The sequence below is a fragment of the Manacus candei genome, unplaced genomic scaffold (genome assembly GCF_025592945.1).
Source record: "Manacus candei isolate 608988 ecotype Guabito, Panama unplaced genomic scaffold, ASM2559294v1 h1tg000028l, whole genome shotgun sequence".
Classification (NCBI taxonomy): Eukaryota; Metazoa; Chordata; class Aves; order Passeriformes; family Pipridae; genus Manacus; species Manacus candei.
The window spans coordinates 7,584,690-7,602,731 of record NW_026138076.1 but is presented as its reverse complement, the minus strand read 5'-3'; the positions used below and the strand labels follow the sequence as shown (position 1 = coordinate 7,602,731).

General features: G+C 36.5%; 1 protein-coding gene across 1 annotated transcript in view; it reads right to left on the bottom strand.

Moving 5' to 3' along the window:
- Window positions 1–18,042, bottom strand: part of GRXCR1 (glutaredoxin and cysteine rich domain containing 1) — a 39,191-nt gene that overhangs the window by 8,712 nt on the left and 12,437 nt on the right. Inside the window, exon 3 of the mRNA XM_051790097.1 lies at window positions 1,756–1,995. Within this exon, the coding sequence (XP_051646057.1) occupies window positions 1,756–1,995 (240 nt within the window). The remainder of the gene's footprint in view (window positions 1–1,755; window positions 1,996–18,042) is intronic.

Below are 18,042 nucleotides of genomic sequence, written 5' to 3'. Positions count from 1 at the left end.
GAAAAAAAAAAAAAAAACAAAAAACGAGGAAAGAAAAAGAAGAAAGAGAAGAAAGAGAACACATACCAAATCTGATTCTTTCTTTTTTTTTTTTTTTTTACCTATAGGAGGTAGATTTTTTTCTCCCACAGAAAGCTATCTTCCTAATTCACTTGCTTTCTTTTCTATACCTCTCCAAAATGTCATATACAGTAAATAGAGAGCTCTAATGAGATCTATTGCTGTTACACTGTTGCTCCTCTGTTAAAAGACAAGTTTCTCACACTCTTCCAAAACAAAAATAAATAAAACCAGCAGTGACTAAATGGGCCATCCGTCATACCAAAATGACTGTAGCCAGGCTTCTGCTATAACTAAGCAAATAATTTATTCAATCAATTTGAGTATTTTATCTGAATTCTTTTGAAAAATTTATGACACATAGACTGAGATTTTCTTGGAGTTGGTCATAACTCACTACTTATATTTTTAACATGATTATTAGGTGAGGAAATCTTAGTCTGAAGCCTGTTGAATTTTAAACTGCTATTGAAAGAAGCACTTCTGCTCCTGGCTGGCTGGAAAACTCCAACTCAGAGTTTTGATAAAAGCATATGCTACTATGAAGTAAAAATCACTGTCTGCTAATATTTCACACACAGGCAATTTTGCAGCTGCTCTAGTGGTCTGGCAGGCCCCATGCCAGCAAATGCATTTGTTACAGTGCTCAGGGAAGCCTAACTCATGCAGAATACTAGGAAAGCTAGGAAGGGGATGGGGAAAAAGACAAGAAAGGATATTTGACTGTTCATACAGGCCCAATATCAATTATGCCTGAATGTTGGTTACATTGCACTTTGTTACTTAAATGTTTTGTGCAAATGAAAGTATTAAGTGATGCAAACACAATAACCCCACTGTGTTTAAATATAGTTTATGGCTTCACAAATCATAGTCTCACAGTTGGTGCTAATTGCTAGCTTTTTACTACTTGAGACAAATCCCTTCTCTGAACTCTCAAGCTGTTTCCTTTGTGCCACTTTCCAGAATCTTTCTTTTGATTTTTCCAGTTTTTGAGAAATACATTTCAAAAGTACAGGCTGGTCTTAATGAAAAGGTGATTTCAATTATCAATAAGCTTCTAGACCTAGAGTCCTAGAGCACAAATGGTGATTATAGTTTTCCATTTGGAGTTTATGTCTCGCAATAGGGCAGAGTTGGGCTGTTTATCTCTCTCTTCTACAGGCAGACTTTTTTAAAAGTTAGTATAAACCAATTCTGTACCTAAAAGAGTGCTCAGTTGATTACATGTACGGATACAGATTACATCATCTAAAATTCAATGTATATTTAAAATCTGACACTCCAAGCTGTTAGTTTCATATTCAACACAGATATTACTAAATGACACATTTATGCTGTGTGTGTTCATCTTTCTGAGTAAACCATACATATAGGTTCTCATGAATTAAAAAAAAAATCCATCTCTCTAGTTTATCATGGCTTCAGTTACAAAGATGAGCTATTTTTTAGGAAATAGAAGATATCTTAGATTGCATTACTGTCTCTTATTCCCTTCCTGACAAAAAATAATACCAGTTATTTTTGGTATCTTCAGATCAAACCTACCAGTGTGGATCTGTGCAGCACGTCTTTGATTGTTCCCACCATTTCAGCATTGTAGGCAATTTTCTAAAAACCCTACTTCTCATTCATCAAGATCTTCACCTGTTTTTCCTGACTGTAGAATAAAACATAGGCTCATGCTTTACTTACCCCAAGATAATGGCCATCGATAAACACAACAGGGAGTGAGGGAACTTCACAGACCTTCCTGCATCTTTCATCTAGTTCTTTTCCATAATCGCTGTTCAGAGCAATGTTTTTTTCTTCAAATTTAACTCTATGATTTTGAAAGATCTTTCTAACTAGTTCACATCTTTCAAAAGTAGTTCTCACCACACGAAGACTGGTTGTATAAATTACTATGCGGCCAAACTCAAGGACTGTTGATACCTGGAAAAAAAAATGTTTCCCATTACATTAAGCAAGGTGTTAATAGCTTCCAAGTATTGAGTTATTTTATTTAAGATAGTATTAAGAAAAAAAACCAGCATCTCTCAAACATAATCAAACATTCGACTTTTTTCAAATGTGAAGATAGAAGAGGAAGAATTAAGTTCTTGCAAACACCAACTTAAGGCAATTTAAGTTTTTTATCTAAGTAAGGTGCAACTTGACTTTTTATGGAAAGTTTTAGAGATGGTGAGTCAAGTTATACATTTTCAAGAAACAAATATATTTTAGATCCTGGTGGACTTCCAACTATGAATAAATTGACACTGTTTTGCTGATGTCTGATTCTGTTAATACAGTCACTCATGTTTGCACAAAGACACTCTGGTAGTATCCAAAGAATAAACCTGCAGATCAGGTGATGTTGACAGCCTGCTTTAAGCAAGACAGGAGCTTAAGCCAATCTTCAGCACAGCCATGAGCCAATATTAACTTAGAATACTTTAGGTGTCTCCACACTGAACTAGATTATGACTTCAGAGGGGACAGGTGTATCCCTAATTTTTAATGTGATTCCACAAAAAATTACTCTAACATCCAACCAACAATAAAAAAAGTATATTTTGTGCATATTCAGTGTTCAATCCAGAGCCTACTGCAGCTAGGGCAGGCAGTTCTCTTGGCTGGAAAAAGTTTCACACTACAATTTACATTTGATTTTTTGCCCCACTTTTTCATATGTAAAAGTTTATACTGCATCTTTCCTTTTGAGGATGAAAACAATTAGATAGGGTAAATACTATAGGGATTAGGTTGCCCAAGGGAGAATGATACATTTTCAAGAAGCCTGAGAATCAAAGATATTATATTCAAATATATAGCTAAAATGCTAGGTTTTTAAAAAAGTGGCAAGGCATGTCCAAGCTTTCAAAATTATCCATTATATTCAGCAAACTATATTTAATTATTTCATCAGTATTCCAGGAGTAAAAAATATAAGTTAGAAAATAAAAAGCAGGGATACATGTAATGCACTGGAGCATTATAGGAAAAATGAACATCGATGGGTGAATGGATAATTTTTTAATTACATCATGCAATAACTGTAAAGACACAGTTGTAAAATTTGGTAGATGTCATTGCAGATTTTGCCACATAACTAGTCATGATTTATCTTACTGTGTAAATGTCAAAGAAAAAAATTCCTTGAAGAAAGCATATTCTACTTAGAAAGGTGTTCACTACATTCTTCCTACGGTAAAGAGGTCTCAGGGAAAACATTTGCATGTCACAGATCACTTACAGAGCACTGGAAGTGTAATTGCAAACATATGTAACAACGGCTTTGATCTCCCATTCTGGGAAGGAAGCATGTTGTGATAGGTCAATATTTATTTCTCTTTGAATGCATGTCAGAAATTCAGTTTTAGGAACAAACATTATAAAACGTGGGCTACTTTTCTCCAGCCTGTGTTTTACATTGAAAATCTGTTACACTGCTACTGTAGCATTGACTTTTTTCCAGCATGTTGTTCACACATTCCAAGTGAGAGAATTCGCTCATCCTCTACTTAAAAGACAAGTACTCTAGATAAACACTGCCATATATTTTAGTAACCACACCTGGGTTGCTCAAAGGAAGAGGAGTTCATTGTTTTCAGAAGTAACCAAAAGGAGTTCTTAAAATATTCCTTAAAAAGAAAATTTCACATATGCGTTGTTTCTTCCTCTTTGGAGAGGTAATACATTTTGAAGTGCAAAACTATTCAGCAGGATGGAGACTCTTGTTCCTTCATAGTTCTAATCTCTAATGCTGTTTGTTCCCCGACACCAGAGGCTGGCAGCGTAGGTACAGACAGTCATTATCTGGTGAAGCATCAGGGTTGTGGTGTCCCTACAGCATACAAATAAGCAGCTGAAGAAACGGAAAAATGGAAAGTTGTAAAGTGATCTGGAAAGATATCAAGTGGAAGGTGTGTACACAGAGTCCCTTTATGTTTATTCCTTTATTTTTTCTAATGTGGCAGTGAAGAACTACCCTTGTTTGCCCCACGAAGAAGTATCAAGAGCACTGACTAAATAATTATTTAGGGAAATTTTAGTAAAAACCTTGTTTTCTGGAATACAAACACACATAACTTGTCCTTGGCAGGACTTTATCACAGCAGAAAGATCCTTCTTGTCACCCACCTAGAACTCATAATTGAAAACAGTGTTTCTCTTAAGAAGAATCTATGCTAATTCTTATTCTGCTACCCAATTAAATGGCTACATCCTGTAATATTTAATTAGTAGAATACACTTTTGAAGTAAACCAGTAAACACTGTGCTTTTCCTTCCTAGGTTGGAATTGTGACAAAAACATAATAAATGAGAAGGAATATAAACAAATTAATAGAAAGACACTTTAGACAATGAACTTTACAGTTTAGCTTAGCAAACTTGAAATTAATCATTTAATTCACAAATGCACATAAAAACAAAAGGCAATTCTCTTAATAAGCATGACAAAACTTTAATAAAGCTTTTAACTTTAATAAAGTGAAAGTTGAGCAGATGAACATAGCAAAAGATTTGGAGCAACTTATATTGACCACTTTCTTGCATATCTTGTAAGTGGAAATTCTCATTGAAACATAAGCTTAATGGATACCAGTTGGCCTGAGGTGGCAAATACTGTGTCAGGTTCAGGAAGCCCTGTGCACATGGGCCAAGACTATGCTTCAGAGAAAGTGTCTGTGTGGAAGGATTGCCAAGGAAGGGATTTTCAGAGCGAAATAAAGTTGCTTTAGAGCAGTCCTTTACATAATTTACAGCTCTTAGTTTAACAGCACAGCACTACCATCTCCCCAGGGGTCAGGGGCAGTATCTGTTTTAGTGCATCAAACTGAAGAGCTTGCATTGGGAGTGTCTAGTAGGGCAGCAATAGCAGCAGCATGACATGCATCACTTCACAGCAGAACCACCACTCCCAGTGACTCAGGGACAGCTGCCCCTTTTTTACTCAGTCCAGAGAGAAAAAGTAAGTAATTGTTGCACTAGTTCAATCCTGTTCATGACTGAACACGAGAAAAACAAAACATCTTTCTTATTTTGCTCCTTACTCGGTCTGTTCCCAGATTTCTTTACCAGGTGGATCAGGCCTTTTGCAAATCATAGAATGGCTTGGGTTGTAAGGGACCTTAAGGATCATCTAGGTCCAACCTCCGTGCCATTCATAGGGACACCTTCCACTAGACCATGTTGTTCAAAGCCCCATCTATCTTGGTTTTGGTGTACAACTGGGGGAAACTTATCCTCTGCCACTGCACTGGTGTCCATCTGACGTGGTTGCAACTAAATATAATAATTAACTGAGCAAGTCCTCTGCAAACAGCATGAGGGATGTCATACATGAGGCTAAATTTATGAGCTCATCATCAAGAGAGACCCCAGAACAGAGAAAGAAATTGCTGATGAGAAAGAGAAAGCTTAATAGAGCAAGCAAATGAGCAGGGGCCTAAAAAGAGGGCTGAAAAGACAGAACTAGCAAAAAACAAACAATAAATGAAAAACTGTCAGGATACTGGCAAAGGACAAGTAGTAAAAACTAAATGTAGAAATAAAAACCATGAAAAATATGACCAAAAAAAAAAAAAAAAGACAGGCAGTGAAATGAAACAAAGTAAATGACAGAACAGAGAGAAGGTCACTGAAAGAAGACATCCAGAACCTCTTTTAAAAGAAATCCTGGTAGTCAACAACAACAAATACATTACAGATTGTGTGAATCTTCAAGTTGTTTCAATATATTGAAGTATTCTTTGAAAACTTTTGTGTATTACTGGAGCTTTAGAAATAAAAATTTGAGAATCTCACTCCTAAAGAATGTGTTTAAGAATTACCTCTTCTGTGTAACAGCTACCTTGAAAATAATAATAGACATCTCAGTAGCTCTGAAAAAAATACAACAGTCAGGTGTTTCCATGGTGCTTCTGAAAGCCAAATAAATATGTACACCATAAATCTCCCACAGACTTCTCTGGATTCAGGCCTTCCCCACTGTATCTTATCCCTGACTTCTGGATTCAACTGCAACTGAAGCAGCAGCAAGATAAGTCTGTGTTTTATATTGGTCTCATAGCTACCTTGGCCCTGACCAGTCCTGCCAGTCTCAGCAGATATCACTCACACTCCAATTTGTGAGGGGAATTTATAAAATGATTTAGTGAATAGCAATACGAGATTATTTCATCAGCATAATTCTCATTAATTGCTTTCTAAAGGCTATAGACTTTCTTTCATGTAGTTTATGACGTTTTTATGTCTGCCTTGCTGGCTTTGAGTGGCTTTTTATCTTTAGACCGAAACTCTTATCATGGACAATTTTGCAGAACGGCTAAGAACCAGCCAAAGTCAGAGCAGAGGGAGTGACCCAAACCAATGCCTTTCTGCTTGTAGTGTAAGGACCACTGCTGGAAGTTGGGCCATAGGGTGATTGCTCCTAAAACAGTGGTAACATTTTCTTTCTGAAAACCTTTTCATATGAGCGTGTCTGCAAACAAGTAAACAGACAAGTCCAGCAGTAAGAGGAATGACATAAATCTCATTTTTATTTGGTTGCAGATGAAAACCATGACAGCAACAGAAGTAGTCATGGGTTTATTTTTTAATCTTCTTTCTGGATGGAAGGCATAAACATGAGTTTTAACCTCTTTGGTGTGAAAAGAAAAGCTATTTACCTTCATATTCATATGTAATTAATTTCAATGGTGGCACCACCCACAAATTTACACTTGATTTTTTTTTAAGTACAAAGTAACAAAAGAAAAAAATCACCAAACCTACTCTATACTTTGTATTAAATATTAGCAATTGCATTCTAGTAAAAGCAGAATGTTTTTCTGCTAAGATTGATGGGAAGGTGTAAAAACTGATAAAGCTGAAATGCTTTATCACATATGACATTTTTAAAGGTTTTTAGTATGTTCAGATATAACATTCAACTAATGTTATTCATGCGGTAGTGAATTGCTTCTGTGACCTAAATCAATGGCTGATATGCCCTTCTCTGTCTCAGAATATCATCTTTCAACTTCTCAGAGTGTTCTATTGAAATATGCACCCCTTGGCTCTGTAATTAGATACTATCAGAGTGGGAGAAGTATCTACTGTCCACTAAGTAGGCTGAGGTAGCAGTCTAGAGCACATTACAAACCCTGTACCAGATTCTTCAGTGTTTAAATGAAGCTTTCATAATATCAAAAGAAAATGCTAAGAGAACATGAATATATACATATATACGTATGCTTGCATATCTAAAAGCTTTGAGTTAAGCTGCTCACTTCATAATTGGCATTATGTGGCTTATCGCTTGAATTGTTATCAATAACTGAGTGGCAAGAAGAATTGCGGTCTAACACTAATTTTCTGATCATAATCTAGTTTGAACTTTCTGTTTTTATTTTACACTCATAAAAAGAAGAGAACAGCTATGACTTTTTTGTTGAAGAAGTTCTGTGGACAAAAAAAAAGCAATTTAAGGATTTAATTTCTGCAAGATTTTCAAGCTTTTACTAGCTTTTGAGTTCTAAAATGCTTTCAAAACACATAGTAAAAGTAATGAATACTTTCTGAAAGATTATTTTAAAGTCAAAACTGTGAACAAAAATTTTCAATTTTTTTTCTACATGATACTTCATCAGAACATACGTGTTTTCAAAAATGTTTTCATTAAATAACATTTAATGACAAACATACTTTTCCTCAGGTCTTTGCTTACATGACAACATGCAACATTTTTTGAATGAGATTGAAGGAGATTGAAGGTTTGTGTTGTAGCAAAAACTACAGTATTTGCCATCAAAACAGCATGGTACAATGCTAATGGAGTTGGGAACCAGTCCATTCTTCCTGTTGGTTGCCTGGTTCAGATTAAAGGTTTAATGTCATTTCTCAGGAAGAATTGATTCGCTGGTCAAAAGACCTCTTCCAACCAACAGACTTCATTGACATAAGTAATTTACACATACAGGAGGAATTGCAAGTGGTCCCCAGCCATGGAATGCACTCTTGTTACAAAATAATGTTCCCTTTCACTTTGCTGTTTGCAGTTCGAACTCTTCATGGGCTCTCACACAGCAAAGCACAATTTGCGCTTAAATTTAAGTTTACACTCTCTCTTAAGTGCTTGTTACATTAAGATTACAGTCCTGTTTGCATTGTCTTCAAGGACCTAGCACATCAATTTTCAGTAAAATTCAGAACTTTATTAAATTCAGAAAATTGCATTTTATAGAAACTGTGTAGAATGAAGACTGACTTCTTCAATAGTGCAAGTCGTATACTCAAGTCAAAGCATGTACTGACTTTCTCTTAAATATATACCTTCAAAAACACTATACTTTTTCTTACATGGTTTTGGTAATTAAAGGGACTATAGCTGTATGACTTGTAGTCTGTGACCCCCTGGGGCACTGGAATGATATCACCAGTTACCATCCTCATAACCATCGGCAAGCTGAGAGGGTCTATCAATACCAATTTACAAGTGAGGACATCAAGAGCTGCACTCCTAAACAAGGTAGTCAGAGAGCCTGGGACACTCCCAAATATAGATACTAGTTTTGCTTTCTCTAAGGAAGTCACTGTTTTCCTCAGGTTTTAAAATAGCACAAATACCTGTGTGGCTTTTGTCGGGCTGTATGTTGTAACTCACCTTCCCCACAAACAGCAGCCCTAGGAATACATCAATTTCCAAAAGCCTGAAGCAATTTCCTCTGCCTGTGTCACAATTCAGGGCATGAAACATCTCATTTTTTCCTGGTTGCATTTCACAGGGCTAGATAACACTGAGAAACTGGTCTCAGTTGTAGAGGAGGGCTGTGATCCAGCAGTGGCTTGAATTCTCTGATCTTCTAACTCCTGGGAAACTGTTGTCACTCATCAACACACACACCACATACTGCTGATTGTAAAACAGTGATTTTACCTCCTGAAGGTTGACATCCTCAAAATTGTTCAACTGCAGTGTAAAATAGATATAGGATGCAATTATACCTCAGACATTGTTATAGTATATTTATATATGTTTGTAATTAATTTGTACTTTTTAGGCTGTATATCAATTTTGGGGATGTCAGAAGAAAATAACAAAAGTAATAATAATATTTCATGTGATATTTATGCTGTTCCTTTCATCCTGAAATCACTTGAGAGTATGCCAAAAAAAGAAACAAAAACAAAAGGAACGCTTTCTATCTTCTGACACCATGTATATGTGTGGTGTTACCCTTTCTCTTCTGCAACCCTTTCTTTTCTGCAAATAGTACAATATAACATCATCTCTCTTTTTTTGCCACTGGAGACTTTCCCACATATTTTCTGGCACAGACTGCTGTTCAAGGGATATCAAAGTGTTCTTATTTCAAAGCAGTAAAAATACTTATAGTACCACAGCAAAGGAGTACAGGGCATGACCTGGCCTCTCCCTGCTCTTTGCAATGCTTCAGCCATCTTCAGGTTCAGAAGGTACAAAGACTGCAACTGAGCTTACCTCCCAGTGTCCTTATTACTGTTCATCCAGCACACACCCATACAAGCAGGTGACCTGAGCTCGGATAAGAGAACAGGTTATGTCCCCAGGGTTCATGGTCTCTGCTAGACCCTGATGCCTCTGCTTCTGTACGTGTAATCAAACTGTCTGATACAGGCGTGGCACTGACTTGGGGGTAAAAGCAGCTTCTCTTCAACAAGGCACAGCAATGCTGTGAAGTCAGCCAGCACAAAATTTATTTCCAATAAATGAAAAATATGTTCTAATTAGTTGAAAGAAGATCCATATCTGTACATGTCTAATTGGATTTTGTTTATTAAGCGTTGAAAGGTCTATCAGTATTTTCTTATTCATTTATTTATGCCATTCTGCATATGACAGAAAAAAAATTAAATGTTCAAAAATCAGAAGCAAAAGATGTTCCTGTGATTAATTCTAACCTAGTCTGCAATTCTCCTGAGAAGAAACAATTCTGTAATATAATGCTTATTTCCCTCTTTCATTTGCTCATTGCTTATTTCTTTCTCCTCATATTCACCAATCTGACATCTCTGAGAAATTCTTAAAAAAAAAAAGAGAGTATCTGGGAAGACTCTTGGAAATGTTACTCTAGTTTTTATCAGTTTGTAATAAAGGAGAAGCATTTCTTTGTTGTGTGAGGACACTCCCCACAAAGACTGAAGGGGAAGAGGCAGCAGCTACTGAAAACAGCTTTTTCTCCAGCAGTTTACATGAGGCATTAGAAGCTGTTTGAAACATGGACTGTCCATCAATCTCCTTTCACATTGTAAAGTTCTTTGAACCATTCCTGTATTTAGCAGAAGCTAGACTAGTTGTATCTAAACTGTCCTGTGACAATTATGAAGCTACTTCAGATAGAGTAGTAGGAAGTAGGTTGAGACAGGTAATAGCTGAGCCTATTATTATTATTTAAAAACCCTTCATTGTTGCAGAGATCTCTGTGTTCCAGTTTGCTAGTGTCCTCCTCCCCTCTCATCAGCCTTATAAATAGAGAAAAAAATGCAATGTTATGGAGCACAACACAAATAGCAATAAAATATTAGAGTCAGACACATGGTTCCACAGGTAATCTTTTTGCAGTTAGCCTGTAAAAAAGTTTGACTGCCAATGACTTTGAAATTTCCACTACCAGTACAAAAAAAATCATAAAATCATAGAATGGTGGTTTGGGTAGTAGATTCAAAGATCACATAGTTGCAGCCCCCTTTTATGGGCAGGACACCTTCCACTGGGCCAGGTCACTCAAAGCCCCATCCATCCTGCCCTTGAAAACTTCCAGGGATGGGGCATCCACAACTTGCCTAAGTAACCTGCTCCAGTGCCTCACCAACCTCAAAGTAGAGAATTTCTTCCTAAATACCTAAGCTAAACTGACAGTATTTCTAAGTCTTTCTGTTTGAAGTCATTCTCCCTAGTCCTATCACTGCATCTTTATGATTTGGTCCATATCAGAAAAATCCAACATAATTCAGTATAGTGCAATTTTCTAAGCAGCATTAGCCAGAGAAATTTATTTCAGAAAATTTTCATCGACCAGCACAATCACCATGCAAAAATAACATGCAATTATTTTTTTAGGACAGGCAGATTCTGTTCTTTGCCATTTACAGCAGGAAACTCCCAGTGCAATATTAAGGCAGTAGTCAGGAAATGCCTACACCAAGTTTCAGCAAGGCATATGATAACTTTCTCCTTCATTTCCAAAGAGTGCTGTGGGATCTCACACCAAAATAGACAACTGAAACCTCATATGCTATCTTTTAACCTTATTATGGTCTCTCCTGCAAAATATGACTGCAGCCAAATATTTCCTGGACTAAGTAGGAATTTAAATCAGGAATTGAGTGTTGTCACATTGCTTTCATTTCTTTGAGTGTATCAATCATTGTAAGCCAGGAAAAGAATTACTCTGGGATGATTATTTTATATCAGTTTTTTTGAATGATGTTACAGATACATTTTGACGTTTTTAGCCAGTTTTACTTGGTAACCAAGATTCAGCTTTGTAATAGTAAATGTGATGAAGGGAATGCTTTGTCATTTACAAGGCATTCACTATTTATATTTCATAAAATTATTTTCTAGCTCCTGGACTACAATTCCTTGAGTGTGACATCAGTGACTATTCACCCAGATAAAGTTCCATAGGAGTTTCTCGGTGTGTGTATTTTACAAAAAAATACAGTGTTTTCTTGTCAGGTGAGCAAAGTGGTCTCAGACCACATGGGAAGTACACTTGCTTTTTCTGATATTGATCTTCATCTTCACTGAGAGCTTGAGCGCTACTCAGCCTTCAGTGGCAGGGCCATGTCACAATCCAGCCTCATTCTTTCATCTGTTAGTTCAGTAACTGTATTGTCAGCTCTGAATCTAACTGATTGGGAAAGGAGAGAGTAAAGAAAATTAATAATTGCTCTGATGCTGCTCATCAAACAGCCAGTTCATCTGTTACTCTCCTTATCAATTCATTTAAGAGTAAAAAGACTTCTTATACAAGAGAAAAGGTGCTGGGATTACTTTACTCATAAACACAGTATTTGCAAAATGGTTCTTCTGAGGCAGGGAACACGTCTCAGATGATGTTAAGACATTTTTTGTTGCAGTAAAACAAACTCAGTTTCTCAGTGGAGAAATGCTGCTGTTTCTGATAAGTAGTTTTTGTTATTCATAGCTGTTTTACAGTATATTTAATATGAACATGCTTAATACCTACCTTAAACTATACAGAAAACATCATTGCCCAGAGAAGTTGTGAATTCCCCATCCCTGGGAGTGTTAAAGTCCAGGCTAGAGGAGACTCTGAGCAACCTGGTGTAGTGAGTGACATCCCTGCCTGTGCCAGGGTGGTTGGAACTAGATGATCTTTAAGGTCACTTCCAACTCAAAATGATTCTGTGATTCTACATCATGCAAACTCCAGCCAGAACCAGTCCTAGAAATGGATTTTCTTTGGCATTGGATTATGCCGTATTTCCCCTCTGTGCTTACTCTCTATTGCAAGACTGATTGCAGTGTGTTGTAACCTGGCATCCAACCAGGGAAACATTTGTTTTCTACAGGTGCAGTGCTGGTAGGAGAGCTAGAAGCTAGTGTTACTGAGGTTTGATTATCTGCTATGTTTGATAAATGACTTTCAGCTGAACAATCTGAGTGGCGATATAAACAATTTCTCTTTGTTTGATGTAATCGTTGGATCAGGAAATTGAAACCCATAGTTCTGCAAAATTGTGTTACAGTGTTACAGGAGATATTAGCTCCCTGATCTGCTTCTTGAGCCTTTGACTGCACAAAACAAATGCTAATCAAGAATGCTTATTAAATTTTAGTACCACTTCTTAAGACCTAGAGTGTACCAGTCAGGTGCAGATGAGGAGCTAAGTTTAGGAAAATTAAATGGTAAAAACTGCAAAAATCTTGCAAAAATTCAAATTCTCTTGTGGTCAAGACTGAAGTTCTGGTGGAAATTATCCTACAGTTTGTTCTTCTGGCTAAAAGAAAGTTACAAAGAAAATTCACCATAGATGTATTTAAAATACAGGTATTTTAAAGCTGCACTCGAAAGAATCAACAAATGGATTATTCTTAATATTGGTCACCAACAGGTGTAGTTGAAATACAGTGTAAAAAAACCCCTACATGCTCCCATTTATCTGGCTTAGCCAAAACTTATGAATTCAAGCTGTAACTGAAAACTCCTGTTTCCCTTATCCCTTATTCTCTCTTTATTTCAGAGATCTGACCAGACTTCCAGATCAAAGTCCTTCTTTTTAAAAAAGTTCAAAAATGAACACCCAATTTTCCCACATCTCCATGAGAAATTTTACTTCCTCCAATACTGCCAGTATACAGAAGCCTTTCTTCTCCTCTCTCACTTTTGGCTTTATTCTCTCAAGACAGAGTACTTCACTGCCACACTTGACATTTCTGGGAGCTATTGAGGAATGAATTTAAGTGCAGTCCTTACCTTTTCATAAGAGTTATATAAGGTCAAAATTACAAACCTGTGCTGCAGGCAGGTTGCAGGAGTGGCTGGAAGCTAGAGATTTCCATGGTGCCAGCTCAGAAGTAGATGGTACCTCCTTAGAGGACTTACACTACTAAGCAGATAGATGTCCCCAGCTGAAACTAGGGACGTTTGTGGAGAACACAGTTTTCTGGTTTCTTCTGGGCATTTATACTCACTGAAAGTGTCACACACATCTTGCCCTTTCGTATGAAGATCATTGCCCTGAATTGCCATGGAGTATGGACAGTGCCACCATTTCAGATGAACTCTGGCCATCTGGCACTTTCTATTGGTTGCAGTTTATGTCTGAAATATGTTGAATTCAAAGCATTACTTCCTTCTCTGGTAGGTTTGTTGAGAAATTCTCTGAGTCCAAGTGAACACATTTACCTAACCATCTTAAAAAAAAATGAAAATAAACTATTGCAGAGCTTGTCCACAGCCAATACATCAGCTTCACAGGCTCCCAAACAATATTCCAAAACCTGACAATCACAGGTCTTGCATTTTCCTCTGACATGTCTCTGTGAATCCAGATAGCAGGAAGCTTTCTCCAGCATCTCATGGATAAACTCAGTTTTTCTCTACAAGTAGTTGATTTATCTCCTGAATTCCCTCTACAATATCAGCAATTCTATTTTATTCCTCTCCACCCAATCCCATATATTTGCAGTCACAGGCCTTGTATAATTATCACCAGAGATTTTCTGAAAATTAGTTACTTTATCTCAGTATCTACAACCCAGACAGTATGGTTTGCCATGATCTTGGTTTCCACTAGTTCTGGTTCTTGGTTAGCTTCATCTTTTCAGATATGCCTACAGAATAACTTGACAAGGATGCTACAAAATTTCCTCCTATCAACTTCGTATTCGTAGTGGTTTCTCCAAAGAGACTTCAGTTACAAGAGGGGAGAGGAGGGGAGGGGACACCTTTGTTTCCCCCACCAATAACCTACAGTGTTTTGCACATTTACTCCCAGTATCCACTCATCAGTTTTCTATCTCACCTCCTGCACTGCTTGATGCAAGTTGTTTAAAAATCATTAGATACAAAATTTACTAAAATAATTAAGTACTTGATTATGTTTAAATAATTTGCACTAAAATTCACACCCAGTCCGCAGAAAACATGGTAGCTGTGAAGCATGGTGGCATGCCAGTCTTCAAACTGAAACTTCCCTCTTCTGCAAGAAAAACATTATTTCTGGTAGATATGGCTTGTGTTGTGACAGGACTGAACACGGTTGTGGTGTCTAAAAAAATGTACAGGATTATGTTGTTGCATGAATCCTGTGACCACTTGGAGACATTTTAATTTAGGAATAAATTTTGGCTTGAACTTTCATTGCATATTATACTCATTTTGGCTCAAGTAGCATGTCTGATCTGTGCAAAACTAAGAGGACACAGCTTTAAATTATCCCAGTGAGGGTTATGACTGTGTTACATCAATGAGAAAGGAAAAGGAAAGAAATGAATTTCTACTTTGGCCATTTTCAGCTGTTTAGCTGGAGACAGTTTTCTGAAGATTTTGCTGACAGAACATCAGCATAACAGTTTATGCAATGTGCCTTTGACGTGAGTAAGATACAGTGATTTTAAAATATCTGGAAAATTGAGGTCAAACTAAATGTGAAAATAAAAAATAGTTCACAATTTATCATTTCCACACATTTTCTACTTCTACTAACAGACAACACAAAGTTAGAGAACAGGCAAATTGGAAGGTGACTGTTACTTCAATATACCTTGCAAACAGAAACTAATTAATGTAAAAGAGAAAAAAAAAGTCTACTGCAAGTCACCTAAAGAGATGGTGCTATCAGTAAATTAAAAATGTATGGCTTGAGCTGCATAGCATCTGCCTGCCTGAAGGTGTGTCTGTAAATAATGTGGAAGATCAGAGGACTGAAACAATGGATCACAGATGGGTCACGAAAAGAATGTTAGTATTAATTACACAATTCTAAACAAAAAGAAAGCTCTGGAAATGTGAGAATAAGTCTCTATTCTTAGAAGAAGATTTGTCCTAGATTACATAATTTAATTTCCTGTTGTTTAACAGTTATGTGTTACCACCTGGTGATAACAGTTATATGTAGGGGGTATGAAAAATAATTGTTATTCAACATCTGATCAGCATTTATTTCACTTCTATCTCTTTATTGCTAGCAACAGGGAGAAACAGACTGAGCAAAATGAGAATTGAATTTCTAAAAAATGGAACTTTTTCTAAAGTTTAAAAAACATTGTTCAATTTTTACTTTTTTTTTTTTTCTGGGCCTTTCTGTTTTCTGTTTCTATTCAAAACAAGAAGAAGGGCTGGAAATAAAAGAAGACAGTATGTAGGTCAATTTGAAAGAGTTCTGATTAGCACTTAGTGTTTGGTCACTTGACCAAAAAGAACTCTAGACTTGCCTATATGTGGTTGTAGGTATGAAATATTTTAATAAATGGCTAGTATTTTTCTGGTATATTTATTTTTCTACTGTCAGTTCACAGTTTAAGTTACTTTGGAGATTGCTTTCTAATAATATGAGTAGGATTTTTCAAATATGTTTAATTCTCTTGAGAAGAAATGTTTTGTTCTTCTACATGCTCAGACTTCGGTGGTAATTCTATTTACTTATGTACCGTTTCCCATGTTGACACCCTGAACTGTTAAAAAAAAGCCCACAATACATTTGTCTTAAACAGCATTTGTTGAGCCAAAATTCTATTTTCTCTTGTTATGAGCGATTTTTCATTTTGCTTGTTGTTTACCACACTGTTCGTGATGTTTGAACCTATGTTATCTGTTCACGGAGGATCACTGGGCAGCTCATGCCCTCTTTGAGAATATTCTATAAGGATGGTTTTAGTCAGAATTGAACTGGAGCAGGACTTGCTGGAAACGGGCAGATAAAGATGAAGGAGTTCAATATCTCAGATCATGTGGAAAAGTTAGCAAATAACATGGCTCCAAATGAGTCCTGGTTTGAGCACACTGTCTGTCTGTAATCACTGCTGCTTCACTCGATAGAATATTTCGTACTGCAGAGAAAGACTTGTGCGATCAGCAGCAAATGGCTGTCATGGAAATTACTATGTCGACTCTGGCCCATTTCTTTTTAACTTGGCAGCAGTTTTGGAGTACCCTGTTTACTATTCTCTGGAAAGGCAAATGAAGTTTTAAAAAAAAAAAAAGGTTTGTATTCCTTCTCTCTTTTTCTTCGCTCCTCTCTTTCACCAGTCCCTTACTCATTATTTCTAAAATATTCCCTTGATATCCTTGGACTGATGGAGAGACGGATAGATGCTAATAATAATGTGATAATAATAATACATACATACATACAGGGATCTCTGACTCATTTTACATTTAAACATAGCCAGGTGCAGTTAAGTCAAGCAGTGATCCCCTTTGTAGTTCACAAATATCAGTTACAGTTTGGTTATTTAAAAGGCATTAGTGGTCTATGAAAAATGTATTCTAGTCTGTTGAGCTTCTTACAGATGCGATTAATTGTATTTCTGACTGGAGAATAAAACAGTTAGTTGCGGAGATCCTGCTTACAATATTACATGGTTATTCCTTCTTTATCAGCTATGTTTGGTGTGGTAAGTGGGTCTGTTTTCCCAAGACATACTATCAGTATATCAGAATATCATCAGAAACAGAACAATAGCCTTTGTATGGGTAATAATTCTTTATATTTGCACCAGTGTTGCAACTGTTGTTTTTTCCTAGCGTTAGAGAGAATCAGCAAGTAAAAACTTGTATTCAGGAAAGCTCTTATCAGTTACACTTAGCTGAAAATTTACTGGACTTTCATTAGCAGATTTGTCAGCCTTTCATCATGAATTAATTACACGCTAGAGTCAGTCTTATGCAACAGAACTACTTCTGCTTACTCAAAAAAACAACTAAAGAAGGTAATAGCATAAATGAAATAAAGTGTCATTCTCCAGTGCAATCAATACCAGAGAAAATTCAAAAATTACATTTCATTTTTCATAATTTACCTTCCTAAGCAATAAAAAGAGAAGAAAGAATTAAATGAATTCTGGTTTTGATTTGTGATGCACACTGGAGTTTTCATGTTTGGCAGGTAACAAGCTTTCTGTCAAAAGTGATTTTATCTTTTACTGTATTCCTGCAAATGGAAGCTGAAATGAGATGCACTAAGACCCTGAAACTCCCAAGGAATGTTGAGCAAAAGTGAGAAACCACTACTCTCCCTTAATTTTCATTTCCAAACATCTGCCAAATGATGTACTTCTTCTTTCCTGACACTTTATAAAATTTAAAGTCTACCTGAAAATATTATTCATCTGGGCTGAGATAAAAACAGGCCATTTTGTAAAAGTTGAAATTGTCATTTGCACTGCACAGTTAAAGAAAAAACCAACTACTTGTCAGGCGAACATGGAGCATTCTTTCACCTGCGGTCACAAAGCACTTTGCAACCAGCAATGAATTTTGCACAGGTCTTAGAATGAGG